The sequence below is a fragment of the Anomaloglossus baeobatrachus genome, chromosome 5 (genome assembly GCF_048569485.1).
Source record: "Anomaloglossus baeobatrachus isolate aAnoBae1 chromosome 5, aAnoBae1.hap1, whole genome shotgun sequence".
Classification (NCBI taxonomy): Eukaryota; Metazoa; Chordata; class Amphibia; order Anura; family Aromobatidae; genus Anomaloglossus; species Anomaloglossus baeobatrachus.
This window is the reverse complement of record NC_134357.1, coordinates 195649573-195667870: the sequence shown is the minus strand read 5'-3', so window position 1 is coordinate 195667870 and position 18298 is coordinate 195649573. Positions and strand designations below refer to the sequence as shown.

The following is an 18298-nucleotide window of genomic DNA, read 5'->3' as shown; positions in this document are numbered from 1 at the left end:
GCCACATGAAAGGCACTAAAGGGTGCAAGATTACAAAATGCAGGGGTTTGGGACATTATTTACCTATCTATCTATCTATCTATCTATCTATCTATCTATCTATCTATCTATATATCCAGCTATGTATCTTTCTAGCTTTTGACTGTATGTAACCCTCCTTCCATTGCGGTCTGCAAAAACTGGAAGGCACACGGATGGCACACAAATCGTATACGGAAAGGAATGGATGCGGTTGTCACATGGATGTCACACGGATCATTAAGCCAAAACAGGAAATAGAACTCCATATCCAACAACCGTAGATTATGGCAAACCTCACCATATCAAGACTAGCAACCAAAAAATTGAGTTTGGATGAAAATAAATCATTATCAGAAGAGATATGTAAATTCAATACTTTTATTACATCATATATATATACACTGCAATAAATATTACAAAATAGATTTATTTATAATGTGCTGGTACCCACAGAATAAAAACACCCTACCCCTTAAAAACATACAAGAAACAGACTGGTGCAGTGTGGTATAATAAATATAGATAATACAAAACAAGTTATTACACAGTTAAATTGGACCACTGGGTACATAAGGGGTTAACATACATATCAAAAACCTGCTAACCAAAACACCAACTTAGTAATATAAAGTGCAAATGCAGTGTCAGAATGGGATGGCTGGCTCAGAATAAGAGAGAGTCCAGTAACTAAATATAAAGCCAAAATCTTAATATAGTTAGCACATCCAGTGTTTTTGTTATGTATGTTAGTCCCTTATGTACCCAGTGGTCCAATATAACTGTGTAATAACTTGTTTTGTATTATCTATATTTATTATACCACACTGCACCAGTCTGTTTCTTGTATGTTTTTAAGGGGTAGGGTGTTTTTAATCTGTGGGTACCAGCACATTATAAATAAATCTATTTTGTAATATTTATTGTAGTGTGTATATATATATATATATCTATATATATAATTGCCTTATTCTGTCTGTCTATCTGTCTGTCTGTCATGCTCCAAAATTGTGTCCTTACGGTGACACAAAGCTGATTGGCCGCTGGGCTCGCCATGGCCTCGCCCCCCACACCGATTGGCCGCTCGCCCAGGCTGCGCCCCCACACGGATTGGCCAGCCGCTCGCCCAGGCTCCGCCCCCCCACAGATTGGCCTCTCGCCCCGGCACCCTGCAGGCATTGGCAATTCGGCCACGCCACGCCCCGCCCCCCTCACGCAATGCACGCTAGCTCTGGCCCCGCCCCCTCCCTCCCCCCGCGCATTCCCCGAACTGACACGGCTGTCACGGAGGTGAGTACTGTACTCCCCCCCCCTCCCCCCACCCCCCCGCGCATTCCCCGAACTGACACGGCTGTCACGGAGGTGAGTACTGTACTCCCCCCCCACCCCCACCCCCCCCCGGCCCCCGCTCGCACGGGAGTGGTGTGGATACGTTGGTAACCATGCTGGCATGGTTACAAGCGCATCAAGGTCCTGCTGCGGCGGAAGATCCACACGCACACACATAACAGCACACACACAAACATACACACACATCAGATCACACTCACTCTCACACACACACCTCACACACACCTCACACACACCTCACATCGCCTCCACACACTCACAGCATCCGGCGATATCGCTTGCTTCTCGGCCTCGATACTGTGCTGTTGTGACCTTCCAGGACCTGACGGAGGATCACATGGCCAGAGGCATGTGGTATCTCCGGATGTTGTGAGTGTGAGCGCGTATGTGCGATATCGGCAGTGTCTGTGTGTGTGAGTGTATGCGATCGGGTGTGTGTGAGTGTATGCGATCGGGTGTGTGTGAGTGTATGCGATCGGGTGTGTGTGAGTGGATGCGATCGGGTGTGTGTGAGTGGATGCGATCGGGTGTGTGTGAATGGATGCGATCGGGTGTGTGTGAGTGGATGCGATCGGGTGTGTGAGTGTCGGCAGAGGAGCACGGCGTGCTGGAGGAGGCTGGGAGCAGAGAGGCTGATCATGGGGAAGGCTGGGAGGGGGAGGCTGATGCTGGGGGAGACTGGGAGGGGAAGGCTGATGCTGAAGGAGGCTGGGAGGGGGAGGCTGGGAGGAAGGAGGCTGGGAGGAGAGAGGCTGATCCTGGGGAAGGCTGGGAAGGGGAGGCTGATGCTGAGGGAGGCTGGAAGGAGAGAGGCTGATGCTGGGGGAGGCTGGAAGGAGAGAGGCTGAGGCTGGGAGGAGAGAGGCTGATGCTGGGGAAGGCTGATGCTGAGGGAGGCTGGGAGGGGAAAGCTGATGCTGGGGAAGGCTGGGAGGACGGAGGCTGGGAGGAGAGAGGCTGATCCTGGGGAAGGCTGGGAGAGGGAGGCTGATGCTGGGGGAGGCTGGAAGGAGAGAGGCTGATGCTGGGGGAGGCTGGAAGAAGAGAGGCTGATGCTGGGGGAGGCTGATGCTGGGGGAGGCTGGGAGGAGAGAGGCTGATGCTGGGGAAGGCTGGGAGGAGAGAGGCTGATGCTGGGGACAGAGAGGAGAGGCTGATGCTGGGAGGAGAGAGGCTGATGCTGGGATGAGAGAGGCTGATGCTGGGAGGAGAGAGGCTGATGCTGGGGGAGGCTGGGAGGGGGAGGCTGATGCTGGGGGAGGCTGGGACGAGGGAGGCTGATGCTGGTGGAGGCTGATGCTTGGGGAGGCTGATGCTGGGGGAGGCTGGAAGGAGAGAGGCTAATGCTGGTGGAGGCTGATGCTTGGGGAGGCTGATGCTGGGGGAGACTGGGAGGGGAAGGCTGATGCTGAGGGAGGCTGGGAGGGGGAGGCTGGGAGGAAGGAGGAGAGAGGCTGATCCTGGGGAAGGCTGGGAACGGGAGGCTGATGCTGAGGGAGGCTGGAAGGAGAGAGGCTGATGCTGGGGGAGGCTGGAAGGAGAGAGGCTGATGCTGGTGGAGGCTGATGCTTGGGGAGGCTGATGCTGGGGGAGACTGGGAGCGGAAGGCTGATGCTGAGGGAGGCTGGGAGGGGGAGGCTGGGAGGAAGGAGGCTGGGAGGAGAGAGGCTGATCCTGGGGAAGGCTGGGAAGGGGAGGCTGATGCTGAGGGAGGCAGGAAGGAGAGAGGCTGATGCTGGGGGAGGCTGGAAGGAGAGAGGCTGAGGCTGGGAGAAGAGAGGCTGATGCTGGGGAAGGCTGATGCTGAGGGAGGCTGGGAGGGGAAAGCTGATGCTGGGGAAGGCTGGGAGGACGGAGGCTGGGAGGAGAGAGGCTGATCCTGGGGAAGGCTGGGAGAGGGAGGCTGATGCTGGAGGAGGCTGGAAGGAGAGAGGCTGATGCTGGTGGAGGCTGATGCTGGGGGAGGCTGGAAGGAGAGAGGCTGATGCTGGTGGAGGCTGATGCTTGGGGAGGCTGGGAGAGGGAGGCTGATGCTGAGGGAGGCTGGGAGGAGGGAGGCTGGGAGAGGTAGGCTGAGAGAAGAGAGGCTGATGCACACACACACACACACACACGCGCGTGCACTGCACAACACACCACACACACACACACACACACTGGGAACCACAAACAACTGCCCTACACAGACACTCACACACACAGACAATGCTGCACACACACAACACCCAACACACAAACACCGCGGCACACACAAATATACGCACATACCGCACAACACACACATTGCACAAAACATACCTCCCCCCAAAACACACCACACACACACAAACTGCGCAGCACACACACAACGCTACAGACACACAGCGCTCCACAAACAACGCAACACACGCAACACACATACAACACCGCTCTCACCCCCCGTCACACCCAGACAACACCCAGAACATGCACAGCGCCTACACAAACACTTGGTAACTACACACAACAACATCTCTCTCTCTCTATATATATATATATGTAACAAAAATCATACATGAACTACACAATACGTAAATTCTAGAATACCCGATGCGTAGAATCGGGCCACCTTCTAGTATATATATATATATATATATATATATATGATGTAATAAAAGTATTGAATTTACAAATCTCTTCTGATAATGATTTATTTTCATGTAAACTTAATGTCACACGGATCATACCTGGAAAAACAGGACTGTTTTTTTGCGGACTGCAAAAATGGGATGGTTGTATGAATGTAGCTTTAATGAGCGTTGTCTGCAGCAGCATTCACTGCAGATACTTTCATATAGGGGCTACATGAATTACAAAGCACTATGCTCAGAATTATATGTTAATCTTGGTGATAGACTCCCTTATGGATCTACCATATGTGTCACATAAGGGCTATTTAGGAACTTTTCTTTCTAGCAAAGTAGAATAAAACCTTACATAACCTATGCATGGCAATATCTGCTAGCCCAAAAGGCAAATCATAAACTGTCCAAATTAGAACTCCATGAATTCTATAACATCATGCCACTAGTTTTGAAGAACTTCACTTTTAGCAATACCAGTGTCTAATGTGCACATTCGGCTGAAGTCGTACTGCCCATTATATAATCTTCAGAAGGAGTCTGATAAATCTTGTACATTTATTTAAATAGTCTAGGGCACACACAAGGTGGAGGGTCATTACTATCGAGGAGGTAATTAAGGCCATTTATACATACACTAACAGGATGCAGCCAAACCCCCAGTAGGTGGAGGCATCACAGGTGCAAGAGGAGCAAATCACACACACATCTCCAAAATATGGAGGGGGCGATTGCTGGATGATAAAATGCACACTAGTGGCTTGCATAGGGCTCCGTTCACACATGCAGGTGCATAATAACTGCCTGGCCAGCAGCCCATTAAACGCCCATACTATTCGACCAGACGGACTGCCCCTGCACTTATTTGCACCATACAGGGACAGAAACTCCACTACGCAAGGCCTTACATGAAGTTGGCCTGACTGCATGCTGTATAAAATGTTATGTGCAGAAATATATATAAAATATATATGAGGTATTAATTGGTATTATGGACAAAATACGGAAGCCCACAACCCACATCACGGATCCTCATTCTTGTGAGTCCCTACAGGGTTTTTTTGGCCTGGGCAATTCAAAACTGCTTCTATTGCTGTAAGTATTTCCTAATTTATGGAGATATTTATTCCTCTTTTTGCTGTTTATATGTATATATAAGTGTAGGGACACACAAGAATGAGGATCCATGATGTGGATTGTGGGCTTCCGTATTTTGGCCATTTTTACATTGAACACGAATACTTTTCTTTAGAGGGGCAAAATTTAATGTTAGGTTTCTATTAACTAGAAAATAGTTTCAAAAGCCAAAATGTTGGGGCCAGACTTTCCAGAAGAGGTAGTTTAAATTGGGGCTTAGGTTGCCAACAGTTCAAACATTGCAGTCCGTAAAAATAGGGCACTTTTTTGCCCTGTCTTTAAAAAATATTTAAGGCATCCATGAAATAAAGATTATTTTGACTGTAATTATCGTGATTTTAAAGTTTAGAGTGACTGCAGCTGATGTCTTAATTTTAGAACTATGAGATGTAGATGTATCACTTATAATAAAAATTATTTATAATGGTTTTCCAATGGGTCCGTACAAAATATTGACTGTACATGATTTTTTATAAGCTGTTCAGAAAAGTGAAACACCTAGTTGGCAACTCTGATGGAGACTAAAACAGAATGATCAGAGAGCTGAGATGTCAGGTCACTTTTCTGGGTCGTAATACTATGTGATTTTCCAAAAAAAAAGTCAAGAAGCCTTCTCATATGTGGAAGATGTGGGATAATTAATGCAACTGTGGTTGGTAACCACTTGGTTCGTCCTGAGGCAGTAAATGAAGAGTGACATACCATACTTTTAATTATAATTTTAAATTGACAAGTAATAGAAAAGACAACCAAGATGTACAATGAGTGGGTGCTCTTGTTAATAGTGATCCCCCGCTTTGATCAGGCAAACCATTAGAATCCAATAATGGTGAGAGTGCCAATGGCACATGTCAGTTGGCTCGCCAGGTAATAACAGTCTATCAATAAACAGAATTTCAACATTATTCTGTATTCTAGTAAGAATAACTTCAAATAATATTAGCAAAATATTGTTAAGAATGTTTGAGAATTAAAATGTGAGAGTTGTGGCATATATAGAGGAATTTGCACAACAGCTTATTTTCATTAAATTTATTTAAGCTTCTGGGGATAAAGAGAAGGAAGCTCGGTAGGTAGCAATTACAGAAGAAAAGTCTGCAGTTGTTATGTTATGTAACTGTCAAATTGTTACGATGAGTGATGCGCTGACTGTCATGACTCCCTCATACTCCCCGAGCAGGTGGATGGCCACATGACCACTGCATGGTATTTGCATAACTGCAGTCATGTGCCGACTAGTCTAACACAACTTCTCTCAATGGAAAAGAATTTAGAGAAGTGCAGGAGTTTAGTCAACACATGCTTGTAAGTATGGAAATCCCATATATGTGTCACGTGAACTTCCAACAACCACACAAGGAATACAGGGGAGTTGTGACAGTGCACTGAACACTATCACAATTCAACAGACTGCAGTCATAAAGATTAATTGCAGACTTTTCTTCTGCGACCAAAAAGAACACTTTAATTTCTTCATACACAAGACTAAAGTTGTCTCATCCCGCCAATATCAGTGGAATTGACCAACAGTCTACTGGGGGCCTACCAACTATCCCCCAACAGATGATACTGGGGTAGATAAGAATCATGAACTTTCAATTTAATGCCCAACTCTCATGTTCTTCAAGAAATATGTTGCTACCAATGCAACTTAGCAATGGGTTTCTCTGCTCTCCCCTATCCCATTTCATGTGAGCACAGGGAGACCTTTCACATCAATGACATTGCTGGAAATACGCATACAAAAGACCAGTAAGTAGTTTTTTACTACTATTATTATTATGATTATTATTATTTTAATCAAAGAAATACAGCATTACAGCATTTCAAATGGTGACCCCTCTTACATGGTTGACATAGGCGGTATGATACATAGGACCCACAAAGGCTTGTCTGAATGCTAATAGTTTGACTCTTGTAAATGTGTCAGTTGCAGTAGTAAAATGCGATGGAAGTAGGTGGTCAGGAAATACAATACTAAGCTTGTCTGGAATTTAGAATTCAACTCCATCACGTTCCAGGAAACCCTGTAAGATTTAAACATACTACTAGTCATGTGAGTCTGTCATCCCTAAAAGACATGTAAAAATACTAAGAGCGTTATACAGGAGACTTAGCCTTTATTAAAATCACACCAGCAGTTTACATTTCAGTATTTTATTAGCTGAAAAAATTAGTTTTATCTCAAATGCAAATGCACTATTGCAGTGCACACATTATGTGGCCGACAGGGACATAGTATGGAGCACTGGGTCTTCGACTAAGCCATGCATATGAAATAAAAGTAATTTTGTTAATGACTAAAACACTAAAATTTATCATGATGGTATGATTTTTATTGGAGCTAAATACCCACTATAACTGTTTAAGTAAAAGCAAATGAGAATACTAATGTATACTCCTAGTATACTGGCATGAAACCAGAACTATTCCCACCCTGTCCTGTAAAAGTCCTATTGAAAAAATGCCAGAACTTTTTATCATGCAATGAAAAAACTATTTGCCAAAACCAGAAACCCCTTTTATCACATTTTTTTTTTTATTAGTCATGTTCAGCACTAACACGGGCCCAATTCCAACTTTTATAACATTTTAACATGTTAAAAATACGACTTACCCTCAGACCAAAATAGAGGAGGAAGAAGATGTTGAAGGCCATATCTATCTGAAGTGTGAAGTCCTTGTAGAAGTTTTGGCAGGTTTCAATAGGGCTGAAAAGACATATCAGATAATTAAATGATTTTTTTTGATATACTAAAGGCCGCTTTACACTCTGTGACATTGCTAGGGATGTCGCTAGCAATCGCATCTGCCCCCGTCGTTTGTGCGTCATGGGCAAATCGCTGCCGTGGCAAACAATATCGCCAGGACGCGTCAAACGGACTTACCTTCCTAGCAACGTCGCTGTGGCCGGCGAACAACCTCTTTTTTAAGGGGGTGGTTCGTGCGGCGTCACAGCGACATTAATCAGCGGGCCACCAATAGAAGCGGAGGGGCGGAGAGCAGCCGCATTCACATCACTCCCATCTCGTTGCCGGAGGACGCAGTAACGCTGTTGTTCGTCGTTCCCGGGGTGTCACACATAGCGATGTGTGCTGCCTCAGGAACGACAAACAACCTGTGTCCAGCACAAGCAACGATATTTGGGAAATGAACGACGTGTCAACGATCAACGATTTGGTGAGTATTTCTGATCGTTAGCGGTCACTCGTAGGTGTCACACGCAACAATGTCGCTAACGAGGCCGGATGTGTGTCACGAATTCTGTGACCCCAACGATATCTTAATAGCGATGTTGTTGCATGTAAAGCAGCCTTAAGTGTTTAACACAACCCAAAAAATACATAAATAAAGAGGACTGCTGGAAAAAGCTTATTGCAGCATTCAGCAGACCCATAAACAATGAATGAAACAGCGGTTGAGAGTGCACACTGCCCCTTCATTCTAATGGTAATGAAAATGCCCTGTTCAGTCGATCTGTGAGGTCCCAGCGATCAGACCCCCACTAATTCAAAAGTTATCACTTATCTTTTTTTCACAGGTCAACCCCTTTAAACAATGTTGAAACCATATTTTTAAACTGTAATAGCACTACACTTAAGGTACCGTCACACATAACGAGATCGCTAGCGAGATCGCAGCTGAGTCACGGTTTCTGTTAGCGATCTTATATGTGTGACATCTACCAGTGATCAGGCCCCTGCTGTGAGATCTCTAGTCATTGCAGAATGTTCCAGGCCATTTTCTTCAAAGGCGATGTCCTGCTGGGCAGGATACATCGCTGTGTTTGACACTGTGTGCAGGGTCACAGTGACTGCTGAGATCGTTATACAGGTCGCTACTAAGATCTGACTGTGTGACATCTCACCTGCGACCTCCCAGCGACTTACCTGCGATCCCTATCAGGTCGCATCGTTTTCTGGATCGCTGGTAAGTCGTTGTGTGTGACTGGGCCTTTATACCATTTAAAGGGGTCGTCTTATCACAGGTACTAGTTGTATATCTATTCTCAATGAATAGTTGATAAGGCCAAACCACTCTTTTAATTGCTCAAACAAAGCAGTAATGCTAGGAAAGCACATTTTGTCTTCTCTTAGCTCAACATGGTTAAGGCCCCATCACACTAAGCAACATCGCAGGCAACTTCACTGCTAACGAACAACTTTTGTGACGTCGCAGCGATGTTGCTAGTGATGTTGCTGTGTGTGAAATCCAGCAACAACCTGGCCCCTGCTGTAAGGTCGCTGGTTGTTGCTGAATGTCCTGGACCATTTTTTAGTTGTTGCTGTCCCGCTGTGAAGCACAGATCGCTGTGTGTGACAGCGAGACAGCAACAACTAAATGTGCAGGCAGCAGGAGCCGGCTTCTGCGGACACTGGTAACCACGGTAAACATCGGGTAACCAAGAAGCCCTGTCCTTGGTTACCCGATATTTACCTTCGTTACCAGCCTCCTCCGCTCTCACTGTCAGTGCCGGCTCCTGCTCCTTGCACGTGTAGCAGAGTACACATCGGGTAATTAACCCCATGTGTACTGTAGCTAGGAGAGCAGGGAGACAGCACTAACCATTGTGCACTGCTCCCTGCTCTCTGCACATGTAGCTACAGCACACATCGGGTAATTAACCCAATGTGTGCTGTAACTAGGAGAGCAGGGAGCCAGCGCTAAGCATTGTGCGCTGCTCCCTGCTCTGTGCACATTTAGCTGCAGTACACATCGGGTAATTAACCCGATGTGTGCTGTAACTAGGAGAGCAGGGAGCCAGCGCTAAGCGGTGTGCGCTGCTCCCTTCTCTGTCACATGTAGCTGCAGCACACATCGGGTAATTAACCCGATGTGTTCTGTAACTAGGAGAGCAGGGAGCCAGCGCTAAGCGGTGTGCGCTGCTCCCTGCTCTGTCACATGTAGCTGCAGCACACATCGGGTAATTAACCCGATGTGTGCTGTGACTAGGAGAGCAGGGAGCCAGCGCTAAGCGGTGTGCGCTGCTCCCTGCTCTGTCACATGTAGCTGCAGCACACATCGGGTAATTAACCCAATGTGTGCTGTAACTAGGAGAGCAGGGAGCCAGCGCTAAGCGGTGTGCGCTGCTCCCTGCTCTCTGCACGTGTAGGAGCGTGCGCTGGTAACCAAGGTAAATATCGGGTTGGTTACCCGATATTTACCTTAGTTACCGAGTGCAGCATCTTCCACGTGGCGCTGCTGGCTGAGTGCTGGTCACTGGTTGCTGGTGAGCTCACCAGCAACCCGTGTAGCGATGCTCCAGCGATCCCTGCCAGGTCAGGTTGCTGGTGGGATCGCTGGAGCGTCGCAGTGTGACATCTCACCAGCAACCTCCTAGCAACTTACCAGCGATCCCTATCAGGTTGGATCGTTGTTGGGATCGCTGGTAAGTTGTTTAGTGTGACTGGGCCTTTAGACTTTGAGTATATAGTATTAGCCTTTTGGAAATTGCTGAGTCCAGCCTATAGAAAGTGAAATGGCAAAAAGGTCTGACAGCTGTGATATGACATGAATTTCAGAAATGAGATAACTATGTCTACATATTAATGCCTGATATCTAGGGATGAGCGAACTTGAACTGTAAAGTTCAAAGTTCGTACCAAATACCTGGTGCCCGGGGCTTGAACCCAAAAACTGACTTTTCATAGAAGTCAGTATCTGAGTTCTGGGGCTGTTCGTATGTTAATAAAATTTGTTGAAAGGCTGAAGCGCAGCCAATCAATAAGCTTTTCGGTATGGGGAAGAATCATGTACACTGCTGTGAAGAAAATAATTAATAATAATTTTAAAAAAATGGTGTGTAGTCCCCCTATTTTTTTTATAACCAGCTCTAGTCATGTAGATAACGGTGGGCTGCAACTTTCTGCAGTCTGCTTTACCTTGGCTGGTTATTGAAAATAGAGGGGAACCCATACTATCTTTTTAAATTATTTATATAAATAATTAAAAGAAACGGTGTGGGGTACTCCCTATTTAGGATTACCAGCCAAAGTAAAGCCGGGGGTTTTCATTATCAGAATAGGAAGGCTCAAAGTTTTTGGCCCTTCTTAGTCTAAAAATAGTATCCTACAGCCAGCACAGAAGTGGCACATATATTAGATGCACGAATTCTGGCTTTTTGCCCAGCTCTTCGTGGTTGCCCTGATGCGGTAGTAATTGAGGTAATACTTTTGTGATTGATGTCAGCTGTGAATTGACACCTGCCATCTAGCCCAGAGGTAAGTAAAGGACAGGTGTCTATTAGACACCCCCATTACTCACCCAAAAAGTGTTCAGTTCAAAAACACACACTGGAAAAAAATAGTTTATTTGACTAAAGACTCCCCAAACTCCCTCATTTACCAATTTATTAGTTAAAAAGAAATCATCAAGGCTCCATAGGATTTGATGGGCATCATCGGACATTACACTATTGGATTACATTAGAACTTAGAGGATTTATTTGGCATTATGATAAGCCCAATGGTGCACCCATCGTGCCCTAACAGTCAAAGTAACTCCTAAGCACGTCATTATTTCCATTTTCAACTTAACATATTGATTCCCGCCCTTGTTGCATTTAGTCCAAAAAAGGTTGAAGCCGGAGTCCTCCACTCCATTACATATGGAGGAGAAGGGTTGTTATGGACTGATTCATTAACTCACTTCCAAGACTGGTGCAGTCATATATTGCCCAGAGAAATCCCCAAAATGCTGATGACCTAGTGGGCTTGGTTGAAAGGTACCAGGCGATCGATAGGTCCACGGAGAAGCTAGAGGTCATTGCATCTCTATACAGGCAGTTCCAAAGTGAGGCCGACAAGAAGGGTACTGGAGCCCCAAATGGAGGCTTGCAAGGTCTCAAGGGGCAGCTGAGGCATAACCGAAGGCCTTAGCTAATTACATAATTTTTTGGAGGTGTCATGGCCCAGGGAACATAGCCACCCGCTGTGCCACTGAGCCTTAGAACTGCAATATGATTCGGTGCTGTTCATACTATACTGTCCAACCTGAAGTGTGGACTCTCAACCCGGTGACAGGCCTCAGGCATGTTCTGTAACAATAAACGGAGTACCAATGACAAAACTGTTGAATTTATGGAGATTGGTAAGCCTGGTGAGGGCCACACTCCCTCCCCACTTGATTCCAGGGACAATGGTTAGCATCCGCTATATCCAAGGGGATGCTAAGGAGTCTCCTATGATTAGAGTGACCATAGACACAAACTGTGGCACTGAATCCAAAGAGGTCGGCGTGGTGAAAGACCTTTTAAGTTCTGTAATAATAGCGAAGGACTTTGTCTTATTCTGGGAATTGTGAGAAAAAAGGGAGGTGCCTGATTACTCAGGTAAGAGCCAGGTCACCCTTAAGAAGGCCTCATCACAGTCAGAATTGGATGAGTTTCCCTTTTGTGCACTTGTTGGCGATGAGGAAGAGACAATGTCCCCTGAGACCAACATACCGGAACTAATGCTATCCAGTTGAAACCTTGGTACCGCTCAACTTAGGGACCTAACTTTAAAAGGGGCGTTTGATAATGTTACAGTATTGAATGCGGTTACTCAAGAACCAAGAGCCAACACCCGTATTTTGCCATGAATAGGGTCATATTGGGTCACTAAGAAAAGAGGTGAAGTGGTTGAGCAATTGTTAGAATCACGACCCTTCAGGTGTAAGGTATTATACATGGCCCACACACATGTCTTGGGTAAGTCCCCTGGGAGTGGACAAAATCTAAGAATGGATCCTCCAAAGGTTCTAATGGCGTGGCTGTCATAGAGAAATTGATAAATACTGTAAGTCCTGTCCCACCTGCCAGCTTACCGCCCCGCTCCCTTGTTTCTGTAGTCCCTTAGTGTTATTGCCCATCAAAGAAGTGCCATTTGAACACATTACTATGGATTTAGTGGGACCGCTCATCAAGTATGCCCGAGGGCATCAATAAATATTGTTGGTTTTGGACTATGCTGTATCTGCTATTTTCCATCAGAGAAGCTCACCAAGCTTTACCGGCTTTTCTCCCTTTGAAGTCTTGTATGGCTGCCATCCTTGTGGGTTCCTGAACATAGCAAAGGAGAACTGAGAATCAGAAATTACATTTCACAAATGCGGAATTTAGCATGTGGCACAGATGCAAGAGAGAATTGCAGAGGTGATGCCCATCGTGAAAGAGAGCCTCCTCAAGGCACAAGAAGCACAGGTAAGAGTGTACAATTGCTCAGCAAGTGTAAGACAGTTAAGCCCTGGTGATACAATGTTAGTGTTGATCCCCACTGTGGAGAGTAAGTTTCTGGCCATACTAAGTGGTCAAAAATTTCGCAAGGTGAACTATAAGATCCACCAAACCAGAAGAAGGACATCCTACCAGGTGTACCACGTCAACCTGATAAGGCTGTGGTGAGACAGGTGTTACGAACCGGCGCCGCCATAGCCGCAAGCAGCCTGCTACGGTTCCTGTTGCGCCCAGGCGCCGGCTGCCGTTCTTGGCCGTGCCTCGGGTCGTCCAGTTGGCTGTTCCTTCCACCACGTCTAAGTGTGGAGAGGCGGCTAGTGCGCATGCGTGCGCCGATTTACCCCAGCCAGAGTTTAAGCCCGGTGTTTTGCCTAGTGAGCATGCTCAGCCTGTTTGTGTTATGTCTGAGACTAAGTCCTCAGTTCAGGCTATTGAGCATGCTCCCACAATTAACCCTAACAGCCTCTTTGCACAGGTACTTGGACTTCGTGCTGTGTCTAAGTTCTGGGATGTGCCTACTGAGCATGCTCAAACTGATAGTCTGCTTTCTAAGCCTGTGGCTCAGGCTACTGAGCATGCTCAGGCACTTAGTGCATCAGAGGCTAGGTCCGGTAAGGACCTCACTGAGCATGTCCGTGAGGTGGCAGGCCCTGATAGGGCAGAGGGTGTCAGGTGTCCTGATGACGTGGCAACTCCGGACTGGCTCGCAGAGGCCCGCCCCTATGATCTGGCACCTCAGTATTGGTCATCAGACGATGACTGGTGAAGTGTTTGGGGCGTGGCTGCCATGAAGTCATCAATGATGTGGCGGTTCCGGATAGGTCGCATGTGACGTCACTGATGACATGGCACTCTGCTATTGGACCTTGGTGCTTCCACCCTGGGTTTGGGGCGGACCTAGGTTATAAAAGGGGCTGGAGACAACATGGAGGTGCGCAGTCTTCACTTTTGCTCAGTCAGAGCACACCTCCATGTTAGAGCCACATTGCGGCATAAGCCTATGTTGGGAAGCGGTAGGTAGGGTTAGGCGAACGGTGCCTGTCACGCCAAGATTCGTGGCTCGGCACATCAGGGTCGGGCGCCGTGCTTCCCTCCTGCCGCTCCAGTCTTGCTATAGCAGCCCAGTGGCGTTAACTGGGTTGCGGCTGCTGTGCTTCCTTTCCGATTGTGCGCCCTACGCACACGGACAACGCACCTGCTGCACCACCTGTCCGATTGTGCCCCCTACGCACATGGACAACGCACCTGCTGCGCCACCTGTCCGATTGTGCCCCCTACGCACACGGACAACGCACCTGCTGCGCCACCTGTCCGTTGTGCCCCCTACGCGCACGGACAGCGTACCCCAGGACCCCTGTGGAGTTAACAGGGTGTTCCTTATCCTCCTCGGCTTCCCGGTCAACGCTACTGGTGTACCCATCTGGCCTGACGTGTCCTACACACACGTGGCCAGTCGAGAGGTGGCCAGAAACGCTAATCGGAGGACCGCTCGGCCTGACGTGTCCTTCACACGTGGCCGACAGGGCGCTTTCGTGGCGGTCTTCCGGTCAACGCTACCTGGTTACCACCCGGCCTGACGTGTTTCCTGCACACGTGGTTGGTGTAGCGCTAGGTGCACCAAAACGCTAATCGGGTTGTCGTCCGGTCTGACGTGTCCCAACAACCGTAACCGGTTCCCAGAGTTCCTGGGTTATCTCAGAGCCATCCAGCTCTATAGTCTCCGCCTAACCCTCAGGTGCCAGCAGCTCCTTTGTCATCTGGAGCACGGTGGGCCCCGACTGGCGATTAGGATATATACCCCCTGGTCCTAATCTGCCGGTCCCCCCGTAACAACAGGGAAGCAGTGGAAACTCCATGTCTGGTGGCCAAGATGGAAGTGTACATCGAAGAAGTCACACTGACAAAGACGCAGTCACTCGCTCAAAAACAGCAGTGCTGGGAATTGCTCCACCCAAACAGAGACCACTTCTCAGAATTCCAGAGGTGTCCTCAGGTCACAGAACATGAGGTTCTTACAAAGCCTTAAGAACTTAAAGCTGTATTGGATCCTCAAAGCCCGGGAGATGATTTTGAAAGATTTAAAGCGGATGCTGGATCTAGGGGTCATTGAATAGACTAAGGGGTACTTTGCATGCTGCGACATCGCAAGCCGATGCGGCGATGCCGAGCGCGATAGTCCCCGCCCCCGTCGCAGCTGCGATATCCTTGTGATAGCTGCCGTAGCGAACATTATCGCTACGGCAGCTTCACATGGACTCGCCTGTCCTGGGACGTCGCTCTGACCGGCGACCTGCCTCCTTATTAAGAGGGCAGGTCGTACGGCGTCACAGCGACGTCACACGGCAGGCGGCCAATAGGAGCGGAGGGGTGGAGAAGAGCGGGATGGAAACATCCCGCCCACCTCCTTCCTTCCGCATATCCTACGGAAGCCGCGGTGACGCAGGTAGGAGATGTTCCTCGCTCCTGCGACTTCACACACAGCGATGTGCAGTAGCGGGGAACAACATCGGACCGTCGCATCAGCGTAATTATGGATTACGCCGACGCTGCACCGATGATACGATTACGACGCTTTTGCGCTCGTTAATCGTATCATCGAGCCTTTACACACTACGATGTCGCATGCGATGCTGGAAGTATGTCATTTTCAATTTGACCCCACCGACATCGCACCTGTGATGTCGTAGTGTGCAAAGCCCACCTAAAAGTGTCTGGCCCAGTCCCACTGTGCTACTACCAAAACCAGATAGAGAATGGTGTTTTTTGTAATGGCTATTAGAAGCTGAGGTATCTAAATTTGATGCCTATCCAATGCCTTTTGTCGATGAGCTCATTGAAAGGCTAGGGTTGGCAAGGTACATCACTACCCTTGACCTAACAAAGAGGTATTGGCAAATCCACATGTCCCAAAGCACCAAGAAGAAGATAGCCTTCTCTTTGCCTAATGGATCCTGCTGTTTGGGTTGCAAGGAGCCCCAGCCACCTTCAAGAGGTCCATGGACCAGATGCTAGCTCCCCACAAAAAGCACGCAGATTTCTAACTGGATTATGTGGAAGTCATCTGTGGAAGGTTCAAGCGGTACTTGATGCCAGTGCATCAAGTAGGCGGCATTTTCCATGAACCTGAAGAAGTCTGCCATGGGAGGGAGAAGGCTAAGTACTAAGGCTATATCATTGGTAGGGGCAAAATCAACCCTCAAGTAAATGAAGTGGAAGCAATCGAAAATTGGCTGCAACCATTCTCAAAGAAGCAAGTTAGAGGGTTTCTGGGAATTGTGAGATACTTCTATCGGTTTATCCCCAACTTTTTCATGATAGCCGCACCCCTGACTGACTTCCTTAAGGACATGAAGTCATCTGTGGCAAAGTGGTCTTCAGAAGTGGAGATGGCATTCTAGGAATTGAAGCTTTCTCTGTGTAAACAGCTCGTCTTGGTGACATCCGACTTCATCTCTCATCCTGTGAATAGAACTAGCCCATCGTGGAGAAGGAGTGTTTGGCCATTATATGGGTGCTTGACACTTTAAGGTACTACTGATTAGACTGAAAATTCAGATTAATGTCAGATTTTGCCTAAGATGGATGAGGAAATAAAAGGGGAAGAATACCTGGGTGACTAGGTGGTGTTTAGCGCTCCTGGATTGTAGTTTCCTTGTAGAACATAGGTAAGGGAAATTACATGGAAATGCTGAAGATCTATCGAGGTGTCTTTGTTTAATGATAGAAGGTGCCAAGCTCTACAGCTTTGGGGAGAGGGGGCATGTAAGAGAGTCACTGGTAGATGCCAAAAGGATTAATAGGCTATAACAGTGACGGGTGTTTGTGAACAAAGAGATGGGTGGGACAGCTATACACATATCTCCACCTTACGGCGGGCTCTGAGAGGTAAAATGTAGCTTTTTGGATTCAGTCTGTGTGTATAGGTGTGCAGACCTCCATCGAAGTGCTTGTGCTAACATAGCTGGATATTTACCTAAGCAGGCGGATCCCGCAGAAAGGAGCAGGCCAGTATTATTAGGGGAATGGGTGGTTTGCAATACCAAGATAGGTTATTAAATTTAAGGTTATTCAGTTTGGAAAAATAAAGGCTTATTATTATTATTAGATTGTACAAGTATTTGAGGGTACAGTACAGAAATTTGTATAGTGATTTTTCTACATCTAGGCATGCAAAGGGGACAGAGGGGGGCATCCTCCAAGTCAAGAGGGAAGAAGATTTAATCATAATCACACATGCTGATTCTTTATTGTAAGAGCAGTGAGACTATGGAAATCTCTGCCACATTGTGTAATACTGGTTCATTTACTGAAACAAGGAAGCCTCACTGTTTTTCTTGAAAAATATAATATTTCAAGTTATGGGCACCAGCTCCTGTGAGAGGATGTTGAACCAGGGAACTAGTCTAATTACTTTATGTGGAATCAGAAATAAATTGTGTCCCTTAGTATGGAGCTATTACCATTAGTGATGAGCGAGCATGCTTGTAACTACTCGGTACTCGCACGAGTATCGCTGTACTCGGGCTGCTCGGCGGGGACCGAGTAATCTCGCGATACTCGTGCTGTACTCGTGGTCTTCATTTCTGCATGTTGGCGCTCTTTTGAGAGCCAGCCCTCATGCAGGGATTGGCTGGCAGACCACTGCAATGCCACAGCCCTGTTAGTTGTGGAATTGCAGTGATTGGCCGGCCTGCACAGCGTGACCGAGCCTTTATATCGGCCGGCGCGCTGTGCTCTGCTCACAGCTATCCAGACAGTCAGTGCAGGGAGAGTGTCGCTGATTCAGGGAAAGTTTTGCGGCCCTTTATAGTTAGTTCCGGAGCAGGGCTGCAAACAGTGTGACCAGAAGTCCTTCTCAGGACTATTCTAGTTGTATACAGGCAGGCAGGGTATAGCCAGGTCGGAGTACAGTAGCAGAGTCCTTCTCAGGACTATTGTTGCTATATACAGGCAGGGTATAGCCAGGTCGGAATACAGG

The 18298-nt window shown here is 47.4% G+C and overlaps 1 protein-coding gene across 12 annotated transcripts in view; it reads right to left on the bottom strand.

Moving 5' to 3' along the window:
• Window positions 1-18298, bottom strand: part of KCNMA1 (potassium calcium-activated channel subfamily M alpha 1) — a 1029133-nt gene that overhangs the window by 431052 nt on the left and 579783 nt on the right. For all 12 annotated transcript variants that reach the window (XM_075349081.1, XM_075349079.1, XM_075349082.1 and 9 more), the window contains exon 4: window positions 7723-7816. In XM_075349081.1, coding sequence (XP_075205196.1) covers window positions 7723-7816 — 94 coding nt within the window. The remainder of the gene's footprint in view (window positions 1-7722; window positions 7817-18298) is intronic.